The 25,647-nt window shown below is 35.7% G+C and overlaps 1 protein-coding gene across 1 annotated transcript; it reads left to right on the forward strand.

The window, feature by feature from the left end:
* The first annotated feature begins 4,371 nt into the window (after positions 1–4,371).
* Positions 4,372–5,796, forward strand: LOC128291567 (uncharacterized). The gene has a single exon (XM_053026738.1). It carries the CDS (start codon positions 4,372–4,374, stop codon positions 5,794–5,796), a length of 1,425 nt encoding a protein of 474 aa, XP_052882698.1.
* The last annotated feature ends 19,851 nt before the right edge of the window (positions 5,797–25,647 follow it).

The raw sequence follows: 25,647 nt of genomic DNA on the forward strand, positions 1-25,647 counted from the left end.
CACTGGGGACATCAGAGAGTCGAGCTGTAAATTGATTGTTTTCTATCTTATTGTCAAAAATTGGAAATTTGGTTTTTAAATCTATGATCCTCTCATTGTATTTTCTGTGTTTTTGTCAGTTTTTATCATGTGGGTTTTACTTTATTTGTCGAGTCTTTCGATATATTCTTGCATCATTTTGCATGACCGTTGTGGTCGCACCTTTTAAGTGGGAGTGAGAAACTATGCTTTCGTGAGGTTTTCACCTCCGCATGGGCTAGGGGATCGCTTTCGGAATACATCCGTACTTATGTCTTCGTGAGGTTTTCACCTCCGCACGGGCATAAGGAAATGTATTCCCCTGAACCGAACTTGATCCATCTGAACCTATAATGGGCGAGGGTCGAGGAATCTGCTGGTTCAGGTACCTTTACTCTAGAACTAAATCACATATAGTGAGCTGTAGGAACCCGCCTTAGGTAGAATTACACCTAATCCTAGTGGTTTCCTGAATAGGTGGTTGATAATTTCTTGATTAGTTTGATTTTCATTCTTATGTATGAATTCTGACTTGGGTTCTTCCTTCTTTCTTTAATAGTGTTTGCATAACATTTTCATCCTAAAAGGAGGTGTCGATATACGGTTTGGTTACTAATAGAAAGTTTTGCCATTAAGAATGAATTCCTTGATAAAGTGAAAGACAACGCGTTTGTCTAAAGATGGTCGAAGAATGCACAGTTAGAGAAAGGTGACAGTTTGACAAAGGAGTACACGTCAGAGTTATGGGACTTCACTCGTATTAGTGTGGTTTAGAACGATCTTCAGGAGTTGAAAGAATTATGGAGTCACTGGGATGATAAGATGAAGCAGCTACTATACTGTAATTATGGTGATGTTCCTTATCTCCTCGATGTTAAGGTAGATAGGTATTTGTTCTGCGCCATGGCTCAATTTTGGAATTCCGCCTACAGTTGTTTTACTTTCGGAAAGGTGGATCTAGCACCTACTATCGAGGAATACACAGCCTTGCTTCGCTGTCCGAGGTTTCAAGTTGATAAGATTTATTCTAGAGCTGTCAATACCCCAACCTTTGTAAAGACGTTGATGAACATCACTGGGATGAGTGAACAGTGGGTTAAGGCTCGGGTCCAGCAGAAAGGCAGTGGAAAGTGCATCCCTTAGGAAAATTTGAGAGATCTGATCCTGACACACCCTGACATGAAGAAAAGAGTTGATGTTTTCACCTTGAGCATTTATGGTTTGGTTATTTTCCCTAAGGCTTTAAGGCATGTAGATGAAGCAGTCGCCGATCTATTTGACCGACTAGGTAAAGGAGTCACTTCAGTTCCTGCAATCCTAGCTGAGACTTTCAGATCTTTGAGTGTATGTCGGAGGTCAGGTGAAGACAGATTTATTGGGTGTGCACAACTCTTGTTAGTATGGTTTTATAGCCACTTTTGGAGGGTAGAAAAGGCCTCTTACCGACTTTTTTTCGGAGATTACTCACCTTTGAAAGAGATAGTGGCCATATCGAGAAAATATGACATAACAGAGGAAAAATGGATGGCGATACTTCAAAATCTCCAAGAAAAGGATATCGAATGGAAGGCCCCTTGGATGGTTTCTGATGAGATTCTCTACCGATGTGGGAGTTATGATTGGGTCCATTTATTGGGGATTTGGGGAGCCATTGGATATGCCCCTCTACTGGTATTGAGGCAATATAGATCAAGATAATTTATACCGATGACACAAGGGCTAGCTCAGAGTGGGTTCTCGTATGGGGAGAAAGACTCCAAGAAAAAGAGCCGTGAGATTTATAATGCCTGGAACCAAACTTGCCGGATAAAGAGAGTTGCTGTGAATCTAATGGTAACTCCTGAATATAACAAATGGTGGAGTAGAAGGGTTAACGATAATATCCCGAGGTCGAATTTAGAAGAAGCTCGACCGATAGAGGAATATCTGCGAGTGGTTCACTCTGAATTGGAAATCATAAAGCAAGACTTCGAAAAGAAAACCTCAGAGTTAGAAATGAAAATAGAGCAGTTGGAGGAGGAAAAAGTATACTTAAAGTTGGATGTTGATGTTCAAAAATTCGAGGCTGAGAATTTGAGAAAGAGAAAGAGAGAAGTTGAGGAGGACCTAGACAATCTGAAGACTGATTACAAGCAGCTGCATAAGTCAATGAGAAATGCTGGCTTGGGTAAAACGTCTGAACAGTGGAGGCAAGAAATCCAAGAGGAAAAGGCTAGGGCTGATTGGTGGGAAAGAAAGTTCCACGATGCTCAGGCTCGAGAAGTCACTTGTAAAAAGAGTTTGGATGATAGCCAGAATGAAAAATAGATGTTAAGAGCTCAAGTGGAGGAGTTAGAAATGGCACTACAGCAACATCAGTATCGTAACTCAGTAATTGAATTAAGAGCTAGTCTAAGCAAGATCGAGAATTTGAAGGGGAAAGTAGAAGAACTTGAAGCTACACTTCAGAACTGTGAGAATCAAATTAAATTATTGGAAGCAAATAATGAGCAACTAGGGGAGCAACTTCACCGATCTCAGGATCAGGTCCGAGATAGGGATTACTTAATGGGTGAAGCTATAGCTCAGATACAAGAGGTGGCTGATCACTTACAGACTTTGGCGGTCCAAGCAGATGTGCTAGGAGTTAAATATGAGTTAGAATCAGATCGGGGGCGAGAGTTAGCCTGCCTTCTTAGGAAAGTAAAAGCTTTGGGTGTTAGGGCAAGACCGTATATGTAATTCATTTTATGTAAAAGATTTTGTTTTTCAGTGAAGTTTTCTAAATGAAATTGAATTCGAATCGACGTCTCCTTTTTGCATTCATGTCATGCATTTGCATTACATTGCATCGCATAACATCATATACACAAAAGAACCTTATTAATTAGTGGCCATTTATCTAGTTACCCTGGAACACCGGTACTACACACGAAGGAAGACAAAGGATATGGATCAGAGGTTTGAGCAAATGCAAAAGGAGATGCAAGAGCAACTGCAGGCTCAGATGCAAGAGCAGCTGGCTAAGATCCAGCAGGAAATGAGAGACCAAATGCTGGAGTCCCAGAGAAACATGCTAGAATCACAAAATAGCATGATAAGCCAGCTGACACAGCTGTTTAAAGGAGGGTCTGACAAAGGAAAAGGCCCTATGGTTGACACGAGAAATGACAATGAGGATTCCGCTTGTCCTACAAGTTTTGCGCCAGCAAACATGCAAACACAACCACCAAGGGTGTCTGTTAATGTCCAACCTCTTTATCAAACTGGTACCTCGGCACCAGTAAACTTTTCAGCGGGATCGAGCACCAACCCTAAGGATAATCTAGCAAACCCCCAAGTCCCTGACTTCGACGACGCAGCAGAAGTGGAAAAAGAAAAAACAGAACTGCCCAAACAAATGGAGGACCAATATAAATGGTTGGTGGAGAAGTTCAAGGCGTTGGAAAGTGTTGATAATTACTGCGGAATGGATGCCAGAGAGTTGAGTCTAGTCCCAGATTTGGTATTACCTCCCAAGTTCAAAATACCAGAATTTGAAAGATACAACGGAACTAGTTGCCCCGAGGCTCACATCACGATGTTTTGTCGGAGAATGACGGGTTATGTCAATAATGATCAGTTGTTGATTCACTGTTTTCAGGATAGTTTGGCTGGGGCTGCGGCCAAATGGTACAATCGGTTGAGTCGTACCCAAGTTAAGTCATGGAAGGACCTAGCTCAAGCCTTCATGAAGCAGTACGGCCATATAACAGATATAGCACCGGACCGGATCACACTCCAGAATATGGAGAAGAAGCTGCTTAAAGCTTCCTAAAGATGCTCGAGAGATAGAGAGAGGTCGCTACACAGGTCCAACCACCGTTGCTAGAAAAAGAAACAACCATGCTCTTCATCAATACATTGAAGGCGCCTTTCATTACTCATATGTTAGGTAACGCAACCAAGAGCTTTGCAGACATAGTAATGTCCGCGAAATGATAGAAAATGCCATAAGATCAAGTAAGATAGAAGTCGGGGAGAACACGAGAAGGTCAGCCCCGAAGAAAAGAGAGAATGAAGTAGGTAATGTGAGCTCAGCTACATAAAACCGCCACCGTTAATCATCAAGGCGATAGTCACAGGCCGTGAGCCTCACCAAGGAGGAGCCTAACATGAGATGAATACGAGAAGTTTCAATTTACTCCCATACCAGTGACATATAGGGAGTTGTACAAAAGTCTGTTTGATGCACATGTAGTGGCTCCTTTCCACTTAGAGCCGTTGTAGCCCCCATACCCTAAGTGGTACGATGCAAATGCTCAGTGCGAATACCACGAAGGAATTACGGGACACTCGATAGAAAACTGTACCTCATTCAAAAGGTGCGTGGAAATGCTTATCAAAGCAGGTGTTCTAAAATTTGATGATACACCTGGTACAGAAAATCCGTTGCCCAGTCATACTGATAAAGGGGTAAACGCGATAATTGAGAATGTGGGGAGAAAAGTCAAGCTGAATATCGCTGAGGTGAGAACCCCATTGAAGCTAGTTTGGAATGAAATGCAGAAGAGAGGTTTAGTCCCGCAAGGGTTGGGAGATAAAATCCAAGATACACGGAACTACTGTGAGTTCCATCATGAGAAAGATCACGAGATCCAGAATTGTATTGAGTTCAGAGCCCTAGTACAGGGTCTAATGGATAATAAGGAATTGGAGTTCTTTAAGTCTGTCGAAGAAGGGGATGTATGCTCGCTAGGAGGAGAGTCGAGTGAGGAAGGCGGCAGAGCCAGCCGTCTAGTGATAATTATTTCGAAGCCTAGAGTTAGTGAAGTAGAAGCAAGAATTACACCAAGAGTTATAATCCAGAAGCCAACAGCTTCCCCTTATAAAGATAGCCATAGGGTGCCTTGGAATTATAACTATACTATAGCAGTTTCAAAGAAGGAGGGTTCAATTAACACGCCAAACATAGAAGCCGAACCAGCAAAAGGGAAACTCGTCATGTTTAGGCAAGAAGCAGAGATATTAGAACCACTAGTTAATGAGCCAGTAATGGAAAAGAAAGCCAAGGAGTTCTTGAAGTTCCTAAAACACAGCGAGTATAATGTTGTGGAACAACTACACCAACAATCGGATCGCATATCGGTATTGGCTCTGCTGTTAAATTCGGAGGTCCACCGCAACGCATTGATGAAAGTGTTGAACGAAACCTATGTTGCGGATGACATTTCAGTTAACAAATTGGATCGTCTCGTCAGCAACATAAGCGCTGACAATTTCATCTCCTTCAGCGATGATAAGATACCACCAAGGGGTAGGGGGTCTATTAAGGCTCTACATGTCATTACACGTTGCAAGGGGTATACGCTACCCGGAGTACTAGTTGATAATGGGTCCGCATTGAACGTGTTACCGTGGGCTATATTAAACCGTTTACCTATAGACAGTTCCCATATGAAGACATGTCAGAACATAGTAAGAGCATTTGATGGCACGGAAAGGAAAGTAATGGGAAGGATAGAAGTACCTCTTCAGATTGGCCCAAACACGTACGAGGTAGATTTTCTCGTGATGGATATTAAGCCTTCCTATAACTGTCTATTAGGAAGACCTTGGATTCATTCAGCTGAGGCAGTGCCATCCTCGCTGCACCAGAAGCTAAAGATGGTTACTGAGGGTCGGCTAATAACAATAAATGCGGAGGAGGACATTATTGCGTCAGTTACCAGTGATACACCCTACATAGAGAATGACAACGAAGCAGTTGAATGTTCATTTCGATCATTAGAGTTTGTAAAACAGGATTCCGATACCTAGGATATCAAGGGCTACGAAAATGAGCCTGCAGTTGACAGTTGGGAAAGGCGCGTTACTTGGCAGAGGACTCGGGAAGCACCTTTGTGGAAAAGTTAGAGTGCCAGTCTTGGTTGGCAAGTGGGATCGCTTCGGTTTACGATTCAGACCAGATGCAAGCCAAGTGAAGAAGGAGTTTGAAAGGAAACAAGAACAGCGGAGAGCGAGATTGAGAGGGACAGAAGTCAGGTGGGAACCGATGAATTTCCCCCACATTTCCCAAACATTTGTATCTGGAGGGTTTATTCATTCCATACAGCATAAGGTGAAAGAAGGAATAACTGAAGATGCTAGGGGAATTTGGAGCATCAATGCCATATTTGAAAAGGAAGCAATGGAAAGAAATTTATCAGGCATTTGCCCATATGAGCCTGGGAGTGTTTTGAATAACTGGACTGTAGAAGAAATTCTTGTAATCTTTAGAGATAACAGAGAGTAATATTCAAAACCCACTTGTTGTCTTCTAGCCTAGGGACAATAAGAATCTTTTGTGAAATAGGCTCATGTTTAAACATTATTATTTTCAATAAAAATGCATTTTCATATATCAGTTCGAGCAATTATTCTTTCTTCCTTTTAATTTCATACATAATCATACCATACAGAGGAATTATTCATTTCGTTTTCTTTTGGTATTCTCTTATACTCATAATAGGCCCCCAGATGTCAATGTTATGAGTAATGCTAATACGAGCCCGGAATCTCCTTTTGAGCAAGACATGCGCTTTGAGGGATTTCAAGATTTTGAAGAGGATGAAGATCGTGGTTTATCTCCCGATTTGTTAAGGATGGTAGAGCGAAAAGATGAACAGATCCTGCCACACAAAGAGACTACTGAGATTGTGGCCCTGGAAGAGGGGAAGGAAGTTAAAATTGGCACTTAAGTTAACGAAAAAACAAGACAGAACCTCATTGAGCTGTTGCAAGAATTCAAGGACGTCTTTGCATGGTCATACCAGGATATGTTTGGTTTAAGTACCAATATCGCAGTGCACCGTGTCCCTACAAAAAATGAGTACAAGCCAGTTCAGCAGAAGCTCCGAAGGATGAGACCCGATGTAGCAATGAAAATAAAGGAAGAAGTCAAGAATCAGTTTAATGCCGGATTCCTACAGGTGGTCAATTATTCAGAATGGGTAGCCAACGTCGTCCCTGTCCCTAAGAAAGATGGGAAAGTACGGATGTGTGTAGATTATAGAGATTTAAACAAGGCCAGCCCAAAGGATAACTTTCCATTGCCTCACATAGACACTCTAGTGGATAATACGGCAGGCTATTCACTGTTCTCCTTTATGGATGGGTTCTCCAGGTACAATCAGATCAAGATGCATTTTGAGGACATGGAAAAAACCACATTCATAACTTTATGGGGAACGTTTTGCTACAAGGTGATGCCCTTCGGGCTGAAAAATGCAGGAGCCACATACTAAAGAGCCATGGTAACCTTGTTCATGACATGATGCACAAGGAAATTGAGGTCTACGTTGACGACATGATTGCAAAATCCCGAATTGAAGAGGAGCATGTGCGAGTGTTGAGGAAATTGTTCCTGAGGTTGAGAAAATTCCAATTAAAGCTCAATCCATCAAAATGCACCTTCGGAGCTAGGTCTGGAAAGTTACTTGGCTTCGTAGTCAGTGAGAAGGGAATAGAAGTCGACCCTGATAAAGTCAAGGCTATACAGGGGCTGCCCCCGCCACGAACTCAGAAAGAAGTCCGAGGTTTTCTAGGGAGACTAAACTACATGCACGGTTTATTTCGCAACTGATAGAGAAGTGCGACCCCATATTCCATCTTCTTAAAAAGCACAATCCTGGGGTATGGGATGATGAATGCCAAAAAACCTTTGAAAAGGTTAAACAATATTTGTCTAGTCCCCCAGTGCTAACACCACCAAACCCTGGTAGACCATTGATACTATACTTAACAGTATTTGATAATTCGATGGGGTGTGTGCTCGGCCAACACGATGAGACTGGGAGAAAAGAAAGAGCGATATATTACCTCAGTAAAAAATTTACTGAGTGTGAAATGAGGTATCCGCCAATTGAGAAGCTATGTTGTGCTTTGGTGTGGACAACACGAAGGTTGAGGCAATACATGTTGTACCATATAACTTGGCTAATCTCAAAGCTAGACCCTCTCAAATACATGATGGAGTCAACCGCTTTAAATGGAAGGATGGCCCGATGGCAGATTTTGCTCTCCGAATTTGACATTGTCTATGTAAACCAAAAAGCTGTGAAGGGGAGTGCAATAGCAGATTTCCTAGCCAGTAGAGCTTTGGAGGATTATGAACCTTTGAATTTCAATTTCCCCAATGAAGATCTAATGTATGTAGCAATCGCTGAAGAGGACATGCCTGAAAATCATTCCTGGAAATTAAATTTTGACGGAGCATCAAATGCCGTTGGAAATGGAGTTGGGGCAGTACTAATATCCCCAAATGGAGATCATTATCCTTTCACTTGCAAGCTGGATTTTGACTGCACAAATAACATGACAGAATACGAGGCATGTATCATGGGAATTCGGGCAACTATAGACCGCGAAATCAAAGTATTAGAAGTGTACGGAGACTCTGCATTGGTAATTTATCAGCTTAAAGGCGAGTGAGAAACGAGAGATCCCAAATTGATCAGTTACCGAAAGTTAATCCTGGAGTTAATTGAAAAGTTTGATGATATTACCTTTCATTACCTCCCGCGAAGCGAGAATCAGATGGCTGACGCCTTCGCTACACTGGCTTCCATGGTCAAAATAAATGAAAAGGAGGATATGAAGCCAATTTAGATGAGTATTTGTGAGGCCCCAGCTCACTGCTGTAATGTTGATGAAAAGGAAGAGAGAGATGATCATCCTTGGTATCATGATATCTTACAATATGTGAAGAGCCGTGCGTACCCAGATAAAGCAACCGAAAATGATAAAAGAACATTGAGGAGGTTAGCCAGTGACTATGTCCTAGACGGTGAGGTCCTATATAAGAAGAGAAAGGATCAGGTGTTGTTAAGATGTGTTGACGCTGTTGATGCAAAGAAAATTCTAGAGGAAGTCCATAATGGTGTCTGTGGGACACATGCTAATGGTTTCACAATGGCTCGACAAAATCATGAGATTTGGATATTACTGGTCTACAATGGAAGGAGATTGCATCAATTACGCTAAGAAATGCCATAAGTGTCAAATTTATGGAGACAAGATCCATGTGCCTCCTTCACCCCTCCATGTTATGACTTCCCCATGGCCATTCTCAATGTGAGGTATGGAAGTCATTGGGCCAATTTCGCCAAAAGCTTCCAACGGACATCGATTTATTTTTGTGGTTATTGACTACTTTACCAAATAGGTAGGGGCTGCTTCGTAAGCCAATGTCACAAAGTCGGCGGTCAGCAAGTTCCTGAAGAAGGAGATCATATGACGTTATGGTATGCCAGAAAGAATCGTATCCGATAACGCGTTGAATCTGAACAACAGCGTAATAGCAGAAGTCTGCAGTTGGTTCAACATTAAACATCACAACTCATCACCATACCGCCCGAAAATGAATGGGGCGGTTGAGGCAGCTAATAAGAATATCAAGAAGATTGTGGGGAAGATGGCGGAGACTTACAAAGATTGGCATGAAAAGCTCTCATTTGCCTTTTATGCTTATCGGACATCTGTCAGAACTTCTACCGGGGCAACACCTTTCTTATTGGTTTATGGGATGGAGGCAGTTTTACCTATTGAGGTCGAAATCCCTTCTCTCCGAGTTTTATCAGAGTTGAAGTTAGACGAAGCAGAATGGATCCAATCTCGTTACGATCAACTAAACTTGATTGAAGAGAAGAGGCTAAAGGCTATTCGTCATGGCCAAATGTATCAGAGGAGAATGATGCGAGCCTACAACAAAAAGTTCGCCTAGGGTGTTCCATGAGGAGACTTAGTGTTGAAAAGATTCTCCTATGCAAAAAGATTTCAGGGGGAAATGGATGCCAAATTGGGAAGGACCCTATGTGGTAAAAAAAGTTTTCTCTAGAGGGGCATTGATACTAGCAGAGATGGATGGCAAGAGCTTGCCTAACTCGATAAATTCGGATTCTGTCAAAAGATATTTTGCTTGAAGCACTCGAGCTGAAAACCTGTAAAGGGTACCAAAAAAAAAAAAAGGAGAGGCCAAGGTGAAAACCCGTAAAAGGCGCCTTGAGACTAAAGGGGTTTTGAGTTGAAACCCGCAAAGGGCAATTCAAATTTCGATCCAAATTGGGGCAAGCGGCAATCTCACTACACTTGAATCGACAAAGAGGGGATAAGTTACATCTTGGGGCATCAACAAAATGCTATAGATCCTCTGAACGCATGCCAAGTTTAAAAGGTCCTCGAGGAGTTAAATGCAGAAGCTCAAATCACAAACTGGGGACCTATTCATTCCTTTTCATCTATTTTTGTATCTCAAGCAATGACTGCTTTCTTTGTTGATACATCTTTCGCAAATTCTGACTCGAATAAATTTCAGTTCTACCTATCATTATAATCTTTTTCAAGTTTTTTTATTGAAATAATAATTAATGAACTAATGATGCTCTCAAAAGAAGGTTTTGCATATTACCCTGAAAGGTTTCTAAACAGTACGAGAACCTGAAACAGGACGATTATTTAGAACTCACCAAGCTTAAAAGGGCTAGAAATGTGTGAGAAATAAGGAATTAATTGCATCTCCAAGTCCTCTTCTACTGAGCTGAACAAGAAGGCATATGTCAGGGATGTTACCTTAGTAAACGACGAGCGATGACAACCCAAAAATTAAAAATGGATCATTCTCATGACATTTTGCATTTTGTGCATTTAACATCCATAATACATGTAGTTAGGAACATTTGGTTCACATTAATCATGGCATAAGCATGTCACTCTGCTATAGATGGATTCCCTAGTGGACAATGTAGCAAGATTACAGATATCATCAGCCTTATCTTCACTGAGCAGGAGTGAAGCAGGTTAAATATAGCAGATCTTATCTTCGCTGAGCGGGAGCAGAACAGATCAAATTTTGGTGAATCTTATCTCCATGTACCGACGATGGAGCAGATTCCAATCATCAGCCTTATCTTCACCGAAAGGTGAAGAAGGGCTATAAACCGATCTTATCTTCACCGAAAGGTGAGTGAAGCAGATCGAATTTTGATGAATCTTATCTCCACGTACCGGCGATGGAGCAGATTCCAATCATCAGCCTTGTCTTCACTGAGCAGGAGTGGAGCAGGCTAAATACCAGATCTTATCTTCACTGAGCAGAAATGAAGCAGATCGAATTTTGATGAATCTTATCTCTACGTACCGGCGATGGAGCAGATTCCAATCACCAGCCTTATCTTCACTGAGCAGGAATGGAGCAGGCTATATACTAGATCTTATCTTCACTGAGTAGGAGTGAAGCAGATCAAATTTTGGCGAGTCTTATCTCTATATATCGGCAATGGAGTAGATTTCAGCCACCAGCCTTATCTTCATTGAGCAGGAGTGAAGTAGGCTAAACATACAGATCTTATCTTTACTGAGCAGGAGTAAAGCAGATCAAATTACAGCAGATCACATATCTGTGAAGCAGCAACGGAGCATTTTGAAACAATAAGGCGCGGTGGGTTGCGGCAAGGAAGACAAGACTCAGCTAGCCCAGGCAAATTTGGCCCTTCTAAAATCTTTGCTCTGTTCTCGTTACACGACAATGAGCAAAGAGGGGCAGCTGTAGGACCAAATTCATGCCATGATCCAATACAAGAAAAATAGGCACAAAAATAGACCCAAACAAGGCCCAAACAAACAGAGACTCAAAGTTGTTACATGAGTCCTCGCGCCGCACGCCTCTCACCAGCGTCCCACTCCGCCACGCCTCTCGATTCCGAGATTTTCGCAGCTATATCTTCAACAGAAAACAACAAGAAGCATAGTAACATGAGGAGACTTGTTTTTCCCTTGTTTTATTTCTAGGCTATAAAAAGCCATTGAAAATACGGTATAAAGGAGAGTTTTTTTTTTCGGGGGAATCAAGAGAAATACAGAGAAATATACCAGATTTCTGAGTAAACTTTTAATACCATCCAATAGAATCAAAGGTGATTATAGTTTTTTTTTCAAGGTTTTTAGCCTTTGTTGTGCATCTACATTTTTTTTTCCTTTCTTTTTTTTTTCCTTATTTTTGAAAATAATCAAACAAAGTTAAAAGAGAAAGGAGGGCTTACCTAGTCTTGATCCGTGAACCGGCGGTGGGGTGGAGGTGCGTGGCACCGATAATCCTCCAGGGTGGCGCAAGCTAGGTTGAATTCTTAGCAAAGAAAAATGGAAAGGGAGCAGGGAAGAAGAAGTATTCTGCTTCTTTTTGTTTGAAAAACAATGGGAATAAGAAATAAAATGGGTCCTGCAGAACCATTCAATAGCTTTTAAAGTGGCGGGGCCTACGTGTTTTTCCCTTAAGGGGTCAATTTGTGCATCAGGTCCCTGTACATTTTCTTGCTGCCCAAATCTGCTTCACTTTTGTTTTTGAATTTCACCCAGCAATTTTGTGCAACTTTTAATTTGGTCCATATTAAATGCTAGGTTCAGAAATTTGGGTAAATTACATTTTTAAACCCCCTTGTTCCACGCGCCCTTCAATGAGGTCCTCCTTTCCCCTTTTATTTGTGCTTTATCCTAGAACTTCCGTTTTGATCTCAATTAAGCCCTATTTTGCTTATTTTAAACACTTTTATCACAAAATTAAATTCTTTTGGTACTATTATTATTAATCTATTGCTATTTTATTTAACTATTTTAGGTTATTTTCCTATTATTTATTGTATTATTTTTTTTTACACTATTATTTATTATACTTATTATATCATTTTCGTTATTTTTTTCTTCCATTTAATTTAGTCAATTTGAGTTATGTTTCACATTATTATATTATTTATTTATTTTTATATTTGGTATATGCTTTGTATACATTTTTTTAAGTAAAACTAATTATTTTATGTATAACTTGTCATTATATGTATTACATTATTTGGCGTATCATTTTTTTTTCTTTTGCTAATAATCATTTTTTTCCTGTGTTATTTCTTTTTATATATATATTTTATAATAATTTTAAATATAGTTTATTATACTTATTATATTTTATTCAGTCATATTTTATTTATTTTTTCCTACCGTTTACTACTATTATTTTACTATCATTATTTATAATTTTTATATGTATATATTCTTCGTTAAAGTTTTTTTATAATTTTAATAAACCTACTTTATTATTTTATTATTTTATATACCATAGTTTTTTTCATTGATTTTTTATATACTAAATTATTATTATTTATTTATTTTTTCGCCTTCTTTGTTTGTTTTGAATATCAAAATATCCCTTTATCGGTCCACTCTCAAAATTTTTCAAAACATAGGCAATGTTTGATATTTAAAGAATTCAAAGGATCGTGCCCTAACGTACTGGGTTTCGCTTTCTTGGTCTGCTTTGAATGTTCGAATACCCTCTTAAAGCTAAAAACGCACGTTTTAAAGGCAAGATCATATCTGAGGGTCAAAAATATTGTGTCCTAACGTACTGGATGTAATGTTTTACCTCAAGGTGAGATGGTCTTTAATACACATTTGACTTACCTAAATGTTTTAAAAGCCAATAAAAGGAGGATCGCGTTTTGAACTCTGTCCAAATCTTTAATTTTCGACATTGAGACACTAAATAATCAATCAAGTACCAATTTTGGGCGTGTCGAGGGTGCTAATCCTTCCTCGTACGTAACTGACTCCCGAACCAATTTTTTATTTTCGCAGACCAAAATCGTCGTTTTGAAAAATTTATTTATTTATTAAAAACGACAGTGTTTTGAGGTGAACCAATCGCACCCTATTAAAAACGATTGGTGGCGACTCCCAACTTTTCATTTTCAAAGTCAATTTCCCGTTTTCAAAAAATGGTTTCGACATATAGATTCAGTCATTATAAATTAATTGGTCATATTAAGTCTCTATACTTTTTCGAATTTTAAAGTTTCAGTTATAACCAAATGGTGATTGTTAAATTCATTCAGTTATTTTACTTTCAAAATCTTATAAGGGAAAAATATCCTCACATGAATAACGCCATGCCAACTTACTATTTTCACATATTACTTACAAAAAAACCTAGTTAATGAATTTAACCGTTGGTGCTTGGGTTAAAACTAACATTTCAAAATGTGAAAAGTATAGGGTTTAAGAACGATCAAATTAAAGACCACAGACTAATTACAAGACTACAAGCAAAATTGATCCAAATTGATTTAATTGCTACCGATTGGATTAGAGCTGAAAAAGTACAAAAACTAAAATTGATTAAATTAAAATATATAAGTATTAAATTTACAATTTAAAAATAATATAGGGAGTAATATAGCAAATTTTAACTTTGATTACAATGTTGGAGCTTGGGTTTGATCGACTAAAGAGGGACTTCAAGTTCTGGCGTTGTCCAATATAAAGCAAATTCTTATTCATAGTTTTTGAGGGGATACACTACTTTGGGAGTTTGGACCCAAATCTAAACATGCAGACTATAGTATGGACCACTCTATATAGCAAAATTGGGCCCAAATAACCCTTAAAAAGAATGGGAGAAAGAAAGTTTAGGCTTTAGTGAAAACAATTTTTTTACAAAAGAACTTCAATTGATAAAATGGTTACCTCTACGGTATTAGTAAAAGTTGATAGGGATGGAAGCTAAGATTATCAAAAGAAAATACATGAAAGATTAGAGTCATTATTCATTGTTGAATATAAAGTAGGGTAAAAAATAAACCCATCATGGTTCATTGTAGATCCCAACAAAAAGCAAGATTTGATTTATCATTGTTATACAAAGAAATATATATATATATATATTTTAAATCAACACCGAAATTTCAAAGATATCTAATCGTCCTTGATTAAGATTTGTGGGGTAACCAATGTGTTTTCACAGTATCTTGAGTGTCCCATTAAGCATGCTATGCTAATTAAATTCAATCATTAATGTCTAAATGTGGACTTATTTCTTATTTGATTGCATAGAAGTGCATGCCATGAAGAATATTTAGGGGAAAAAGAAAAAGCAAAGCTTCCTTTTTGACCTCAATCTATTGAGAAGATCCAAAAGAAAATGAGGGGATAATTAAAGTGAACACACATTACCAAAAGAACAAAAAAGATAATTTATTGTACTAAGTTGTCTCTAGCTCACCACAATAAACGTTGACAAGTATTTTTTTAGTTTATCATCCTTTAATATTTATATACATATTTGTTAATTTGTTCCTTAGTTTTTTTTTTAATTAAATTCGATCATCAAGTGCTTTCGAATTTATATTTGTCAATTTATCTTCCTTAATGATCCATGTAATCTTTAGCTAGGGAGTCTTTACACCATCAACATCCATTGTAGGAGGCTCTTAACCATTTAGCACCACCTTCCAAGGTTTCTCGTCCGAACATGCTTTCCAGTGGTCTTTTCCTTAATCACGTTCTGAAAATTTTTTATAAAATCATTTTTTTACACGCACGTGCGAAAGCGGCCAGTCGTTCCTCTTTGAAATGAATGGCTTAATTACTATTTGATAATAATTAACTTTTTATTAAGGAAGATGTGATGATTACCCTTAGATAAAATAGAATCATATTGAGAGAACAAATTTATCCTAAAAAGATTAAGGATATCTTATTAGGGTAATACACTTATAACAAGGTCATTAGACGAGCACTAATCAAGTTGCTTTCGTAATGGTATGTTGTTGCGGAGAGCTTAGTCACGATTATAGTGGAATGACTTCATGACTAAATGAGTTTATAATTAATAGGTAAAAAGCTGGAACTTAATTGTAAATCATTTGAACGTTAATTGCATATGTCCAATCGGTCTGTTCGTTAGCTCGTTGAAACCAGAAATGAAATGCATGTTAAATCAAATGAACAGAAATAGATAGAAATGGGAAACATGTAACGTCCCCCTACCCGAGACCGTTGCCGGAGTCAAACAGGAGACATTACAAAACTTATCTTAGCACTTAAACAGTTTTCGTAGTAAACTATCCATCTGCGTCACGGTCGCTAAAAAATTCATATCTCGAGTTACGAAACTCGAAATCCAATTCCGTAAATTTTTCCTGAAACTAGACTCATATATTTACTTACTTTTTCTATAATTTTTGGTCAGGCAAATTAATACAGTTTATTAGAAAAAGTCTCCCCTGTTTCAGGGTTTGGCTACTCTGACCCTTTTGCACTACGAATCAAATTTCTTCCTGTACAGAAATCCAATGACTATGCCAATTGTTTCAATTAAAAATAGACTCAATAAGGAATCCATACATATAAAGTTTGAGTCCTAATTCTTAATACACAATTTATGGTGAATTTCTAAAGTCAAAATAGGGAATCCAGAAATTGCTCTAACCCTATTTCACCAAAATGTAAATATCTCATAAAATACAACTCTTTTACCTATTTTGTTTCTTCCATATAAAGATAGATTCATTAAGCTTCAATTAAATATTTTATTCATCATCTAATTCACTTTATACTATTTTTGGTATATTTTCAAAGTTGGACTACTGTTACTGTCCAAATCTGTTTTAGTATAAAATGTTGATAACTAAGTTTATAACATCTTCATTTCTTCTCTCTACAATATTTACCAACACTTCCTCTTATTACTCTTCACTAACATATCAAAACATACCATACTTAAGGTTTTGGTAACATTTACAAAACATACCAAAATATCACTTAACAACTTAGATACTTTCAAAATGACCAAAAGACATCCTAGGTACAATGTCATTTTTCAAAAGATAGAAACTTCACCAATTTGAGTTCGGGATCGGCTTGTATCTTTGAGTCCTTATACTTTAAATACCTAACTGCGACGAAACAAACCGTACCTCGAGAATACTCTCAGTGGTATTTCTATAAACAATAGCTTAATCAACTTTAAAACATGGTAATTCAAACACATTATTGCTATTATTCAATATCAATCAGTACTTTAATAATCTTTACTTTATTTACCCTTATTAACATAACTTGGACACTAACGGATACACGGATCCAACCCACAGTCCGGGATAAGCACATAGTGCTTCATCGGAACAAATTCTGAACTTTAACATTATAGTACACAAAGTACTTCATCGGAACAAATCCGGAACTTTAACAGTAGTCGACACATAGTGTCTCATCGACTCAATGTCAGAATATCCCAATACTTCCAATTCCTATGACATGCCAACTATATCCGACTAGCCCGACACTGTTAATAGGGTATTCAAAATCACATTCATTTCAATATGGTAAAAATACTTACCTCATTCACATTTTTCATACAATATAAATATCAAATATAACAATAACGATTAAGCTCGGTTTATAGAAATACAAACCACTATTTATCGAATTTAATCGATATCTTCATTCACTTTCTCTTTTCCTTTTTGATGACGTATCCGATTACTACGTTTGCTACTAACAATCATACAATTAAAATCATCAATATACTAATTCATAAAACACATTTTCACTTTCTATCAAACTTTTACAAAAATCCAATTTCGTCCTTTTTCCATTACTAATCTTTTTTTCTTTAACTTAAGCTTCATATTCTCTTTTAATCAACTCATTAACAATTTCTAACTCATAAAATTCATTATAAAACATAAATTTTGAGCTCTATTCAACTTAATCCCTATTTAAACCTAACTTAGAATTCTTTTAATAAATCACTCAATTTTCACTTCTAACTTCAATTTCTATCAATTTAACCCATAAAACCTCAATTTATTCAACTAAATCAATATCTAAAAATTTTCTATTTTTCTTCATTTTAACCTCATACATGTAGAACTTTGAATTAGGCATCCATAAACATAAAAATTATAAGAAAATAAGCTAAAACATCTTACCAATCAAGCTTTAGGGCCTTAATCTTAAAATTTCCCTTTTCTATTTCTTTCTTTCTTTCTTTCTTTCTTTCTTTCTTTCTTTCTTTCGCTCTCTATAATTCTTTCTATCTTTCTTTCTTTCTTTCTTTCTTTCTTTTTAACTTACTTATAAATCTATATTCAATATAATAATATTAATAAGATAATATTATTCTAATAAAATAACTTAATCTATAAGAAAAACTACTTTAACACATTTAATATCTTTACCAACTATTACACATGTTATATCATACATTCACACACATGGCACTTAGGGTCTAATTGCTAGATTAGTCCCTTTACTAATCTTTAATCTATAATTAAACTTTTATACCGTATGCAATTTAGTCCTTTAAACTAAATTCAAGCTACTTCACTTAATTAAACACTAAATAACCATTCAACTATAATTCATAAATATTTCTAATAAATATTCATGAATTAATTTCACTGAAAAAAGATACTTAAGACTCAATTTCCGATACCGTAACTTTCGGTTCATTACAAAACATTTGGAAATGAATGTGGTTTTCTCAAAAATAAAAATGAAAATGACCTGAAAATGAATTTATGGGTTTCGAATTAAATGAAGTTCGAAATGAAAATAAATCATTTGGTTATAGAAAAATCATTGAATGTAGAAATATTAAATATATTTTCACATATTCTTTTACGAGAAAGTCATCATAATTTTAACTGAATTAGATTTAGATTGAAAAGATTATTTAATTAGAAAATTAATTTATTAATTTGAGATGTTTATTTTTTTGAAATAGAAAAACAAATGTCGAGTTGGATCAAATTATAAAGTACTGGGTTAAAAATTCAGAAAATACTTGTAATTTGACCTGATATGAGAGACGCCCAAAAGCCCCTCTATGTTTAAAAGAGGGACGACAAACCCTATAATCAACTAAAGTTGTTGTCCTTATACTTCTGGTTAGATTAGGAGTTTGTTTTTCTATTTGAAATAAACTTCTACAATTCAACAAGAGTTTTATTTCTCTCTATAAATAGCTGGCATTGGTAGGGCTAAGTATACAAGTTGAAAATATTTTTACTCTGCTCGAAAATAGTGAGAGTTTTAGTTTCTAAGTATAAAATCTATTCTTTGGAATAACAATTAATAAGATTTTTTGCATTTTGGTTCTGTGTTTGATTTGAATCAGTTAAGTCCACACTCGAAACAGTTCGTGATACGAGAATAATGGAGAAGGTCGTTCAGTTGAAAACCAGGAACGACAAAGATCCGTCTAACCGAAAATACATGTGCGATTTTAGTTAAGGGTTTAGTGCTATAAATATAAAAAAAGGCTCAATTTTCAAAAATATTATTCTTTGTTGTACAAGAAAACTATTTTCGAACCAGATTTTTTCCAACATATATATGGTTAAAATGTATATTGATTTAGTGTTACCCTAATAATGGTCACGAGTACCGTCAAATTAGTTAGCATGCCTTAGGTTGAAAATCATCGTTGTCAGAATTATAGAATGTTCAGATATTGAATGCCATTGTTGTAGGGCTATTTGGGATGGTAGGATAAGTAAATTGTGAAAACCATCATTGTCAAAATTGTGAAAACCATCATTGTCAAACTATTCGGGATGGTAAAATGTAAGAATAATGAAAGTCATCATTTTCGGGCTATCCAAGATAATAGAATATTGAAATAGAATAAACCATCGTTACCGGGTCATCCAGGATGGTAATGTATTGTATAGTGAGAACCATCGTTGTTGGGCTACCCAAAAATGAAAAAAATAGTATAAGAAGATATGAAATGTTGATGAATTGGTATATTGTTCTTGTATATGTGTTACGGTAGAAAAGGTGTATAAACTGTTGGATTTAGTGTCCTAAGTGTAATATTTTCGTCAATGTACACTTGTAATTTTTTCAAACAGATTGGTTAAAAAAATTATTCATGAATTACATTAATACTTTGTATAATGTCCTAATGTAATTTTTTTATGCAAAGCAAAATGAAAACAAATGTTGCTCATTGGTTGTCTAATATTTAATTAATACTAAGTGGTATTATGTGGTTGAATTATAATACAGAAAGACAACTAATATTATTAGACGAACCAAAACATGTCCTTATTTTAATCTGAAATGAGCAAACCGATTAAAAGACTAATATGTCGCTTATCAAGTCTAATTGGGGAGATACCTCGGGCATTAGAGCAGATGACTCCCTGAAGATAAAAACATAGATGTGACTAACTAGATTGACAGTGCATCGAACAAGACCCAAGATGAATAGATCATGAATCCATTTATGGATTTATTCACACGTGATGTTCATAATGTGGCATACCTAAATCCTGAGTGGATGGCGGACTATGTATGTGTGACTCGTACATTTTGATGTAAGTAAAAGCCTGAGTTCAAATAGATAAGGAACCGAAAGTTGGTGCATTAGGTGTACGACTTTTGTAATATGTAGTGTCATTCATAATAGTGGAATTCATAGCCTAAAATATGGTAAATGATATCCTCACATTGGCATTACATGATTGATGAAAAGTAAACGTGACCACGAGTCATCCATTTTTGTGATGGATGACTTGATCACTATTTGATAGTAATTAACTTCTTATGAAGGAAGATGTAATGGTTACCATGAGATAAGATAAGATCATATTGGGAGAACAAATATTATCCCAAAGAGATCAAGGATATCCTATGAGGGTAACACATTTATGACAAGGTCATTGGACGAGCACTGAGTAGTTACTTTCATAATAGTATGTCGTTGGGGAGATCTCAGTTACAATACTATAGTGAAATGACTTTTTGACTAAACAAGTTTATAATTAATAGGCAAAAAGTCGAAACTTAATTATAAATCATTTAAACCTCAACTACATATGTCCAATCAGTCCTTTCGTTAGTTTATTGAAATTAGAAATGAATTGTGTGTTTGAATAGAAATGAATAGAATCAATAGGAAAAGAGAAATGAGAAACATTCATGAATGATTATGATTATTTTCGAAATGGAGAAATGGAATCATTTGGAAATAAATGTAAGTTTCTAAAAATAGAAATGGAAATGATCCATTTGTAATCCTATATGGATTATTTAAAAATGATCAGAAGAATAAGTTTATGTTTTTGGACTATTTTGAAGCTTGAAAATGAAAATAAATCATTCCGTCATAGTGAATATGTAGAGTTGTGAAATATTAAACATATTTTCTCAAAATTTTACTAGGGGCAAAAAGGTCAAAATTTTACCAGGTGTAAAATCGTCAAAAAATTGTTAGGGGTAAAATAGGGATGAGATATATATAAATATTAAAGTTTATTTTGTGTAATAGAAAAAAATATTATGTTGGATCAAAAACTTGAAAAGTACTCGTAATTAGACCCGATATGGAAAAGGCCTAAAAGCCTATCATGTAACAAGGTAGGACGGAAAAATTCTACTATTATTAACTAGGGTTGTAGCCCCCTACATCATATTTGAACTAGGATAATTTTTTTCTAGTGGAAATAAACTTCTACAACTCTATAAGAGTTCTACCTTTTCTTCCTATAAATAGATGGCATCGATAGAGTTATTTACAAAATTTTGATAGATTGTTATTCTGCCAAAAAATAGAGAGGATTTATTCTCAAATATTACATATATTTTTTCCGGAATAATAATTCTACCAGTTTTTATAAGAAGGAAGAATTTTTGGTTTCACCCCAAAAGAAGAGAAAACTTTCTCGGTTAAGGTTTATTGTTATAAATATCACGAACCGGATCAATTTTCAAAATTTTAATTTTTTGTTGCACAAGAAAACCATTTTCAAACCGGATTTTTTTCAACATAAACTACTTTATGAATCAGTTGGAAACAAGTCCTAGGGGTTGTGCAAATACGAACGAGTCGATAGACTTTAGAAATCAATTGAATGGTGGGTTAGACGATATATAGAGAGAGAGATGTTAAATGAAAATAGAATTGAATGTATTGAACTCAGAAATGGTTTAAAGATAGGTATTTAATAAATGACTTGAATTGACTTTACCATCGATATTATATACCTTGCAATAAATTATTAATACATGTATTATTTTATTTTAATTCATGGAATTACCACTGAGTGTTTTCACTCAGCGTACAGTTTGTTTTCTCTGTGCACAGGTTTAGTAGATCTTCAATAGTGCGATAAGTAGATTCAGCATCTAAGAAGCAATCACCGACTCAACAAAGTTTGTACAGTTCCGTTCTGTTTCAAGTATGACATATACTTAGGTTGAGTCGGATTAGTATTTTGAATTGGTCATATGTTATATAAATATGAAATGGTGAATGCCATAACTTATGGTTAACTATGTATGGTATATTGATAGTATAGTTGGTAATGTGTTCATATACATATTTATATAAATACCAATTAGTCCAATGAAGGGCTTGAATGAAATGGTTGAAATGGTTGAATGTTTGTGAAAGTAAATGGTACATTTAGATGTAATGGAACTCATTTGGGATATAGATTTGGTTGATATTATAATTACAATTGAATTTGAAGAGTTTTAAGTGTTTGTAAACTGGTACCAAAACCTAAGCATTTGAAAACAGTATGTCATGTTGCTAGTCGATAAGTGGTCGTGGCAACAAGATCACGTTTCTATGCCACAACGCGACATTAAGCTTGGGTCATTGCGATGAGACCTATTCAATATGTTGCGCAGCAACGTCAACCTAATGTTTTAGAATTTTTACAATTTGGTCTTAATTCGAACTCAAGTTAGCTATAGAGCTTTCATAAGCTTGTATAAGACCCAAAAATGATTATGTATCGTTTTATATACTTGTTTTACTTATAATTAAATGTTTAAATGTTGTCAAGTAGATTGTGATTTGATCATAGTTGGTCAAACAATAAATATGGTATCCTGTAGCTCAGGTCAATGATCGGGTCGGGTATTAGGTGTTATAAAACTTGTCGTAGCATATTATTGGACCGTAGGTAACCTATGCTATATTTTGAGAGATTGAGAAGCAAAAGGAAAGTTTGATACTTAAAAAAATGATGATTTTTTTATAGGGTACTCAATGAACAACCCTGCATACAAAGTTTACAACATTTTAACCAAGACTATGATAGAATCTATAAATGTAATTGTAGATGACCCCCTAAACTTGAGGGAGGATCTACCGAAATATGAAGCTGCTTTTAAACCAAAATCTATTTTAACAAAAGATGGAACGAAAATAGATTATTCTAAGGAAGAAATTGGCTATAGGCATAATATCAATCTTTCAGGCAGAATATCCAAGAATCATCATCCAGAAAATGTAACTGGTGACGTTGCTGATAGTAAAAGGACTTGTAGGAAGCAAATAAATTTATGAGAAATGATCAACATGGGATGTTATGTTCCTACTTTTGAACCAAAACGAGTAGAGAACGCCTTCTGTGATGAACATTAGATTGTTGCAATATAAGAAAAGTTACAATAATTTGTCAAAAACGAGGTAGAGACACTTGTACCCTAACCAATTGGATGCAATGTTATAGGCATCAAATGGATATTCAAAACTAAACTTGACGAAAATGAGAATATTACAAGAAACATGATGTTTCTAGTGGCTCAAGTTACATGCAAATCGAAATGGTGGATTTTGACAAAACATTTGCTCTATTAGCAAGTTTTGAATCTATTCGATTTCTATTAATTTCTACTTTCTATTTTGATAAAAAATTGCTTAAGATGGACATCAAAAGCACATTTCTAATCGAATTACTTAATGAAGAAGTCTACATTGAGCAACCAAAAGGGTTTGTTGAACTACATTATCCGGATTATTTGTTTAAGCTATCAAAGGAACTATATGGGCTTAAACAAGCTCCAAGAGCCTGGTATGAGCACTTGTCACAATTCTAATTACAACAAGGGTATGTTCAGGGAAGTGTTGATAAAACTTTATTGTGAAGAAAGGCGTGAACAATATTACTCTTGTTCAAATTTATGTTTACGACATTATCTTTGGTTCTACTTCTTAAAAGGAAATAAACGAGCTTGCTAAACTCAAGAAATTTTTGTTTGAGATGCACATGGTTGGAGAACTCACATACTTTTTCAGACTACAAGTCAAGTAGCTAGAAGGAGGTATCTTTGTCAATAAAGGAAAATATGTGGAAAATATGGTGAAAAAGTTTAAAATTGATCAAGTTAAAAAAGCTTGGACCCTCATGGGTTCAAGTGAGAAGCTACAAGTTGATAGGGATGGTGTTTTTATTGATAGTGCGATGTATCAAAGCATCGTTAAGAGTTTATTTTACTTGATAACAAGCAGGTAGGGTATTTGCCAAATCATGAGTGTATGTGCTCATTTCCAAGCTAATTTGAAAGAGTCGCATCTCAAAACAGCAAAACATATGATTAAATACATTAAGGACAATATCAACTATGGGCTTTAGTTGACTAAAGACACAAGCATGTCACTAGTTGAGTATAGTAATGTGGATTGGGCCAACGGTATCAATGATCGAAAAAGTACCTTCAATGGGTGTTTCTTTTTAGGGAATAATTTGGTGTTGGGGCATAGCAAGAAACATAATTATATTTCTCTTTCGACGACTAAACCTAAATATATTTCAACCTAAAGTTGTTGCATTAAACTTATTTGAATGAAAAAAATGCTTCATGATTACAAAGTTCAAACTCATGTTTTAACGATTTATTGTAATAATACAAGGGCAATCAATATTTCAAAAAATCTTGTGTTATATTCCCATACAAAACATATTGATATTCGTTATCATTTTATCCGATGTGAGTTAGTAGAAAACAAGATTGTAGAATTAAAGTATATTTTGATAGAGAAACAATTAGCAAATATTTTTACAAAAACCTTGATGTGACTTGATTTGAAAGCTTGAAAATAAATTTTGGGCATTGTCGTATATAAGGTATTTATTTATTTTATTTTTTCCTTTCCTTAAAAATTGTCACACTTCCTATTTCATTTTTGGGAAAATATTTGGATGAGTCTTCAACTCTTGCATTAAACATAAACTTTAAAGAATTTAATATCTCTTCAAAAAAGAAAAAAGAAGTGGACGACTCTTCTTCTTTGGGTATTATAGTTTTACTGCCACCATCATGCTTCATCTTCTCCATTGGTTTGTTTTTCTTTATTGTTTCCTCACCATGGCTAAAGTGAACAGAATGACTCGCAAGAAGTTGAGCGGGTTTCTGAATTCCCCTAATAAAGTTGTGACGAGCCTTAGCAACAAATCAAGGAGTTGCATATTCCCTCATGTTATTAGGGTGTTGCAATGTTGATACAAAAACTATTGGAAATTCTGGTTTAGAAAAATGATTTTTAGTCACAACGGAAAATTAAAATTTTGAAAATTGAATTGATTTGTGATATTTACAGCAACAAACTTTTCCAGAAATATAACGCCCCAGTTCTGACGGGTACAAAGTTTGGCTAATAGTCCTAAGGTGTTATGATTGGCGGGGTGGTGTTCACCCAAGTACATTTTGGGCTTATAAAATAGACGGATACAGTTACATGTTTTAGTTAATGAAAGTGCTATGTTAGATGGCTATGACAATTAAAATAAAGTAGTAACCAAGAAGAAGGGTAATGAGAGTGATTTCATATCAAAAGAATAGTCCGCCTTTAATCGTGGTACTATGCAAGTTATATTGCAAGGTAAGCTGGTTAGAAAGTAATAATATGAACCGAAATAGTTAAAAGATAAATGGGTACTCAATGGGGTTTCTCGAAAGTTGTGGACTTTTAGATAAGGCACTGCAGAAAAATGTGACACTTGTCAAGTTCCAATAGAGACTTAAATTATATTAATAGATATTCAGGATTTAGATAAGGGA

The sequence above is a fragment of the Gossypium arboreum genome, chromosome 4, assembly GCF_025698485.1.
Source record: "Gossypium arboreum isolate Shixiya-1 chromosome 4, ASM2569848v2, whole genome shotgun sequence".
Taxonomy (NCBI): Eukaryota; Viridiplantae; Streptophyta; class Magnoliopsida; order Malvales; family Malvaceae; genus Gossypium; species Gossypium arboreum.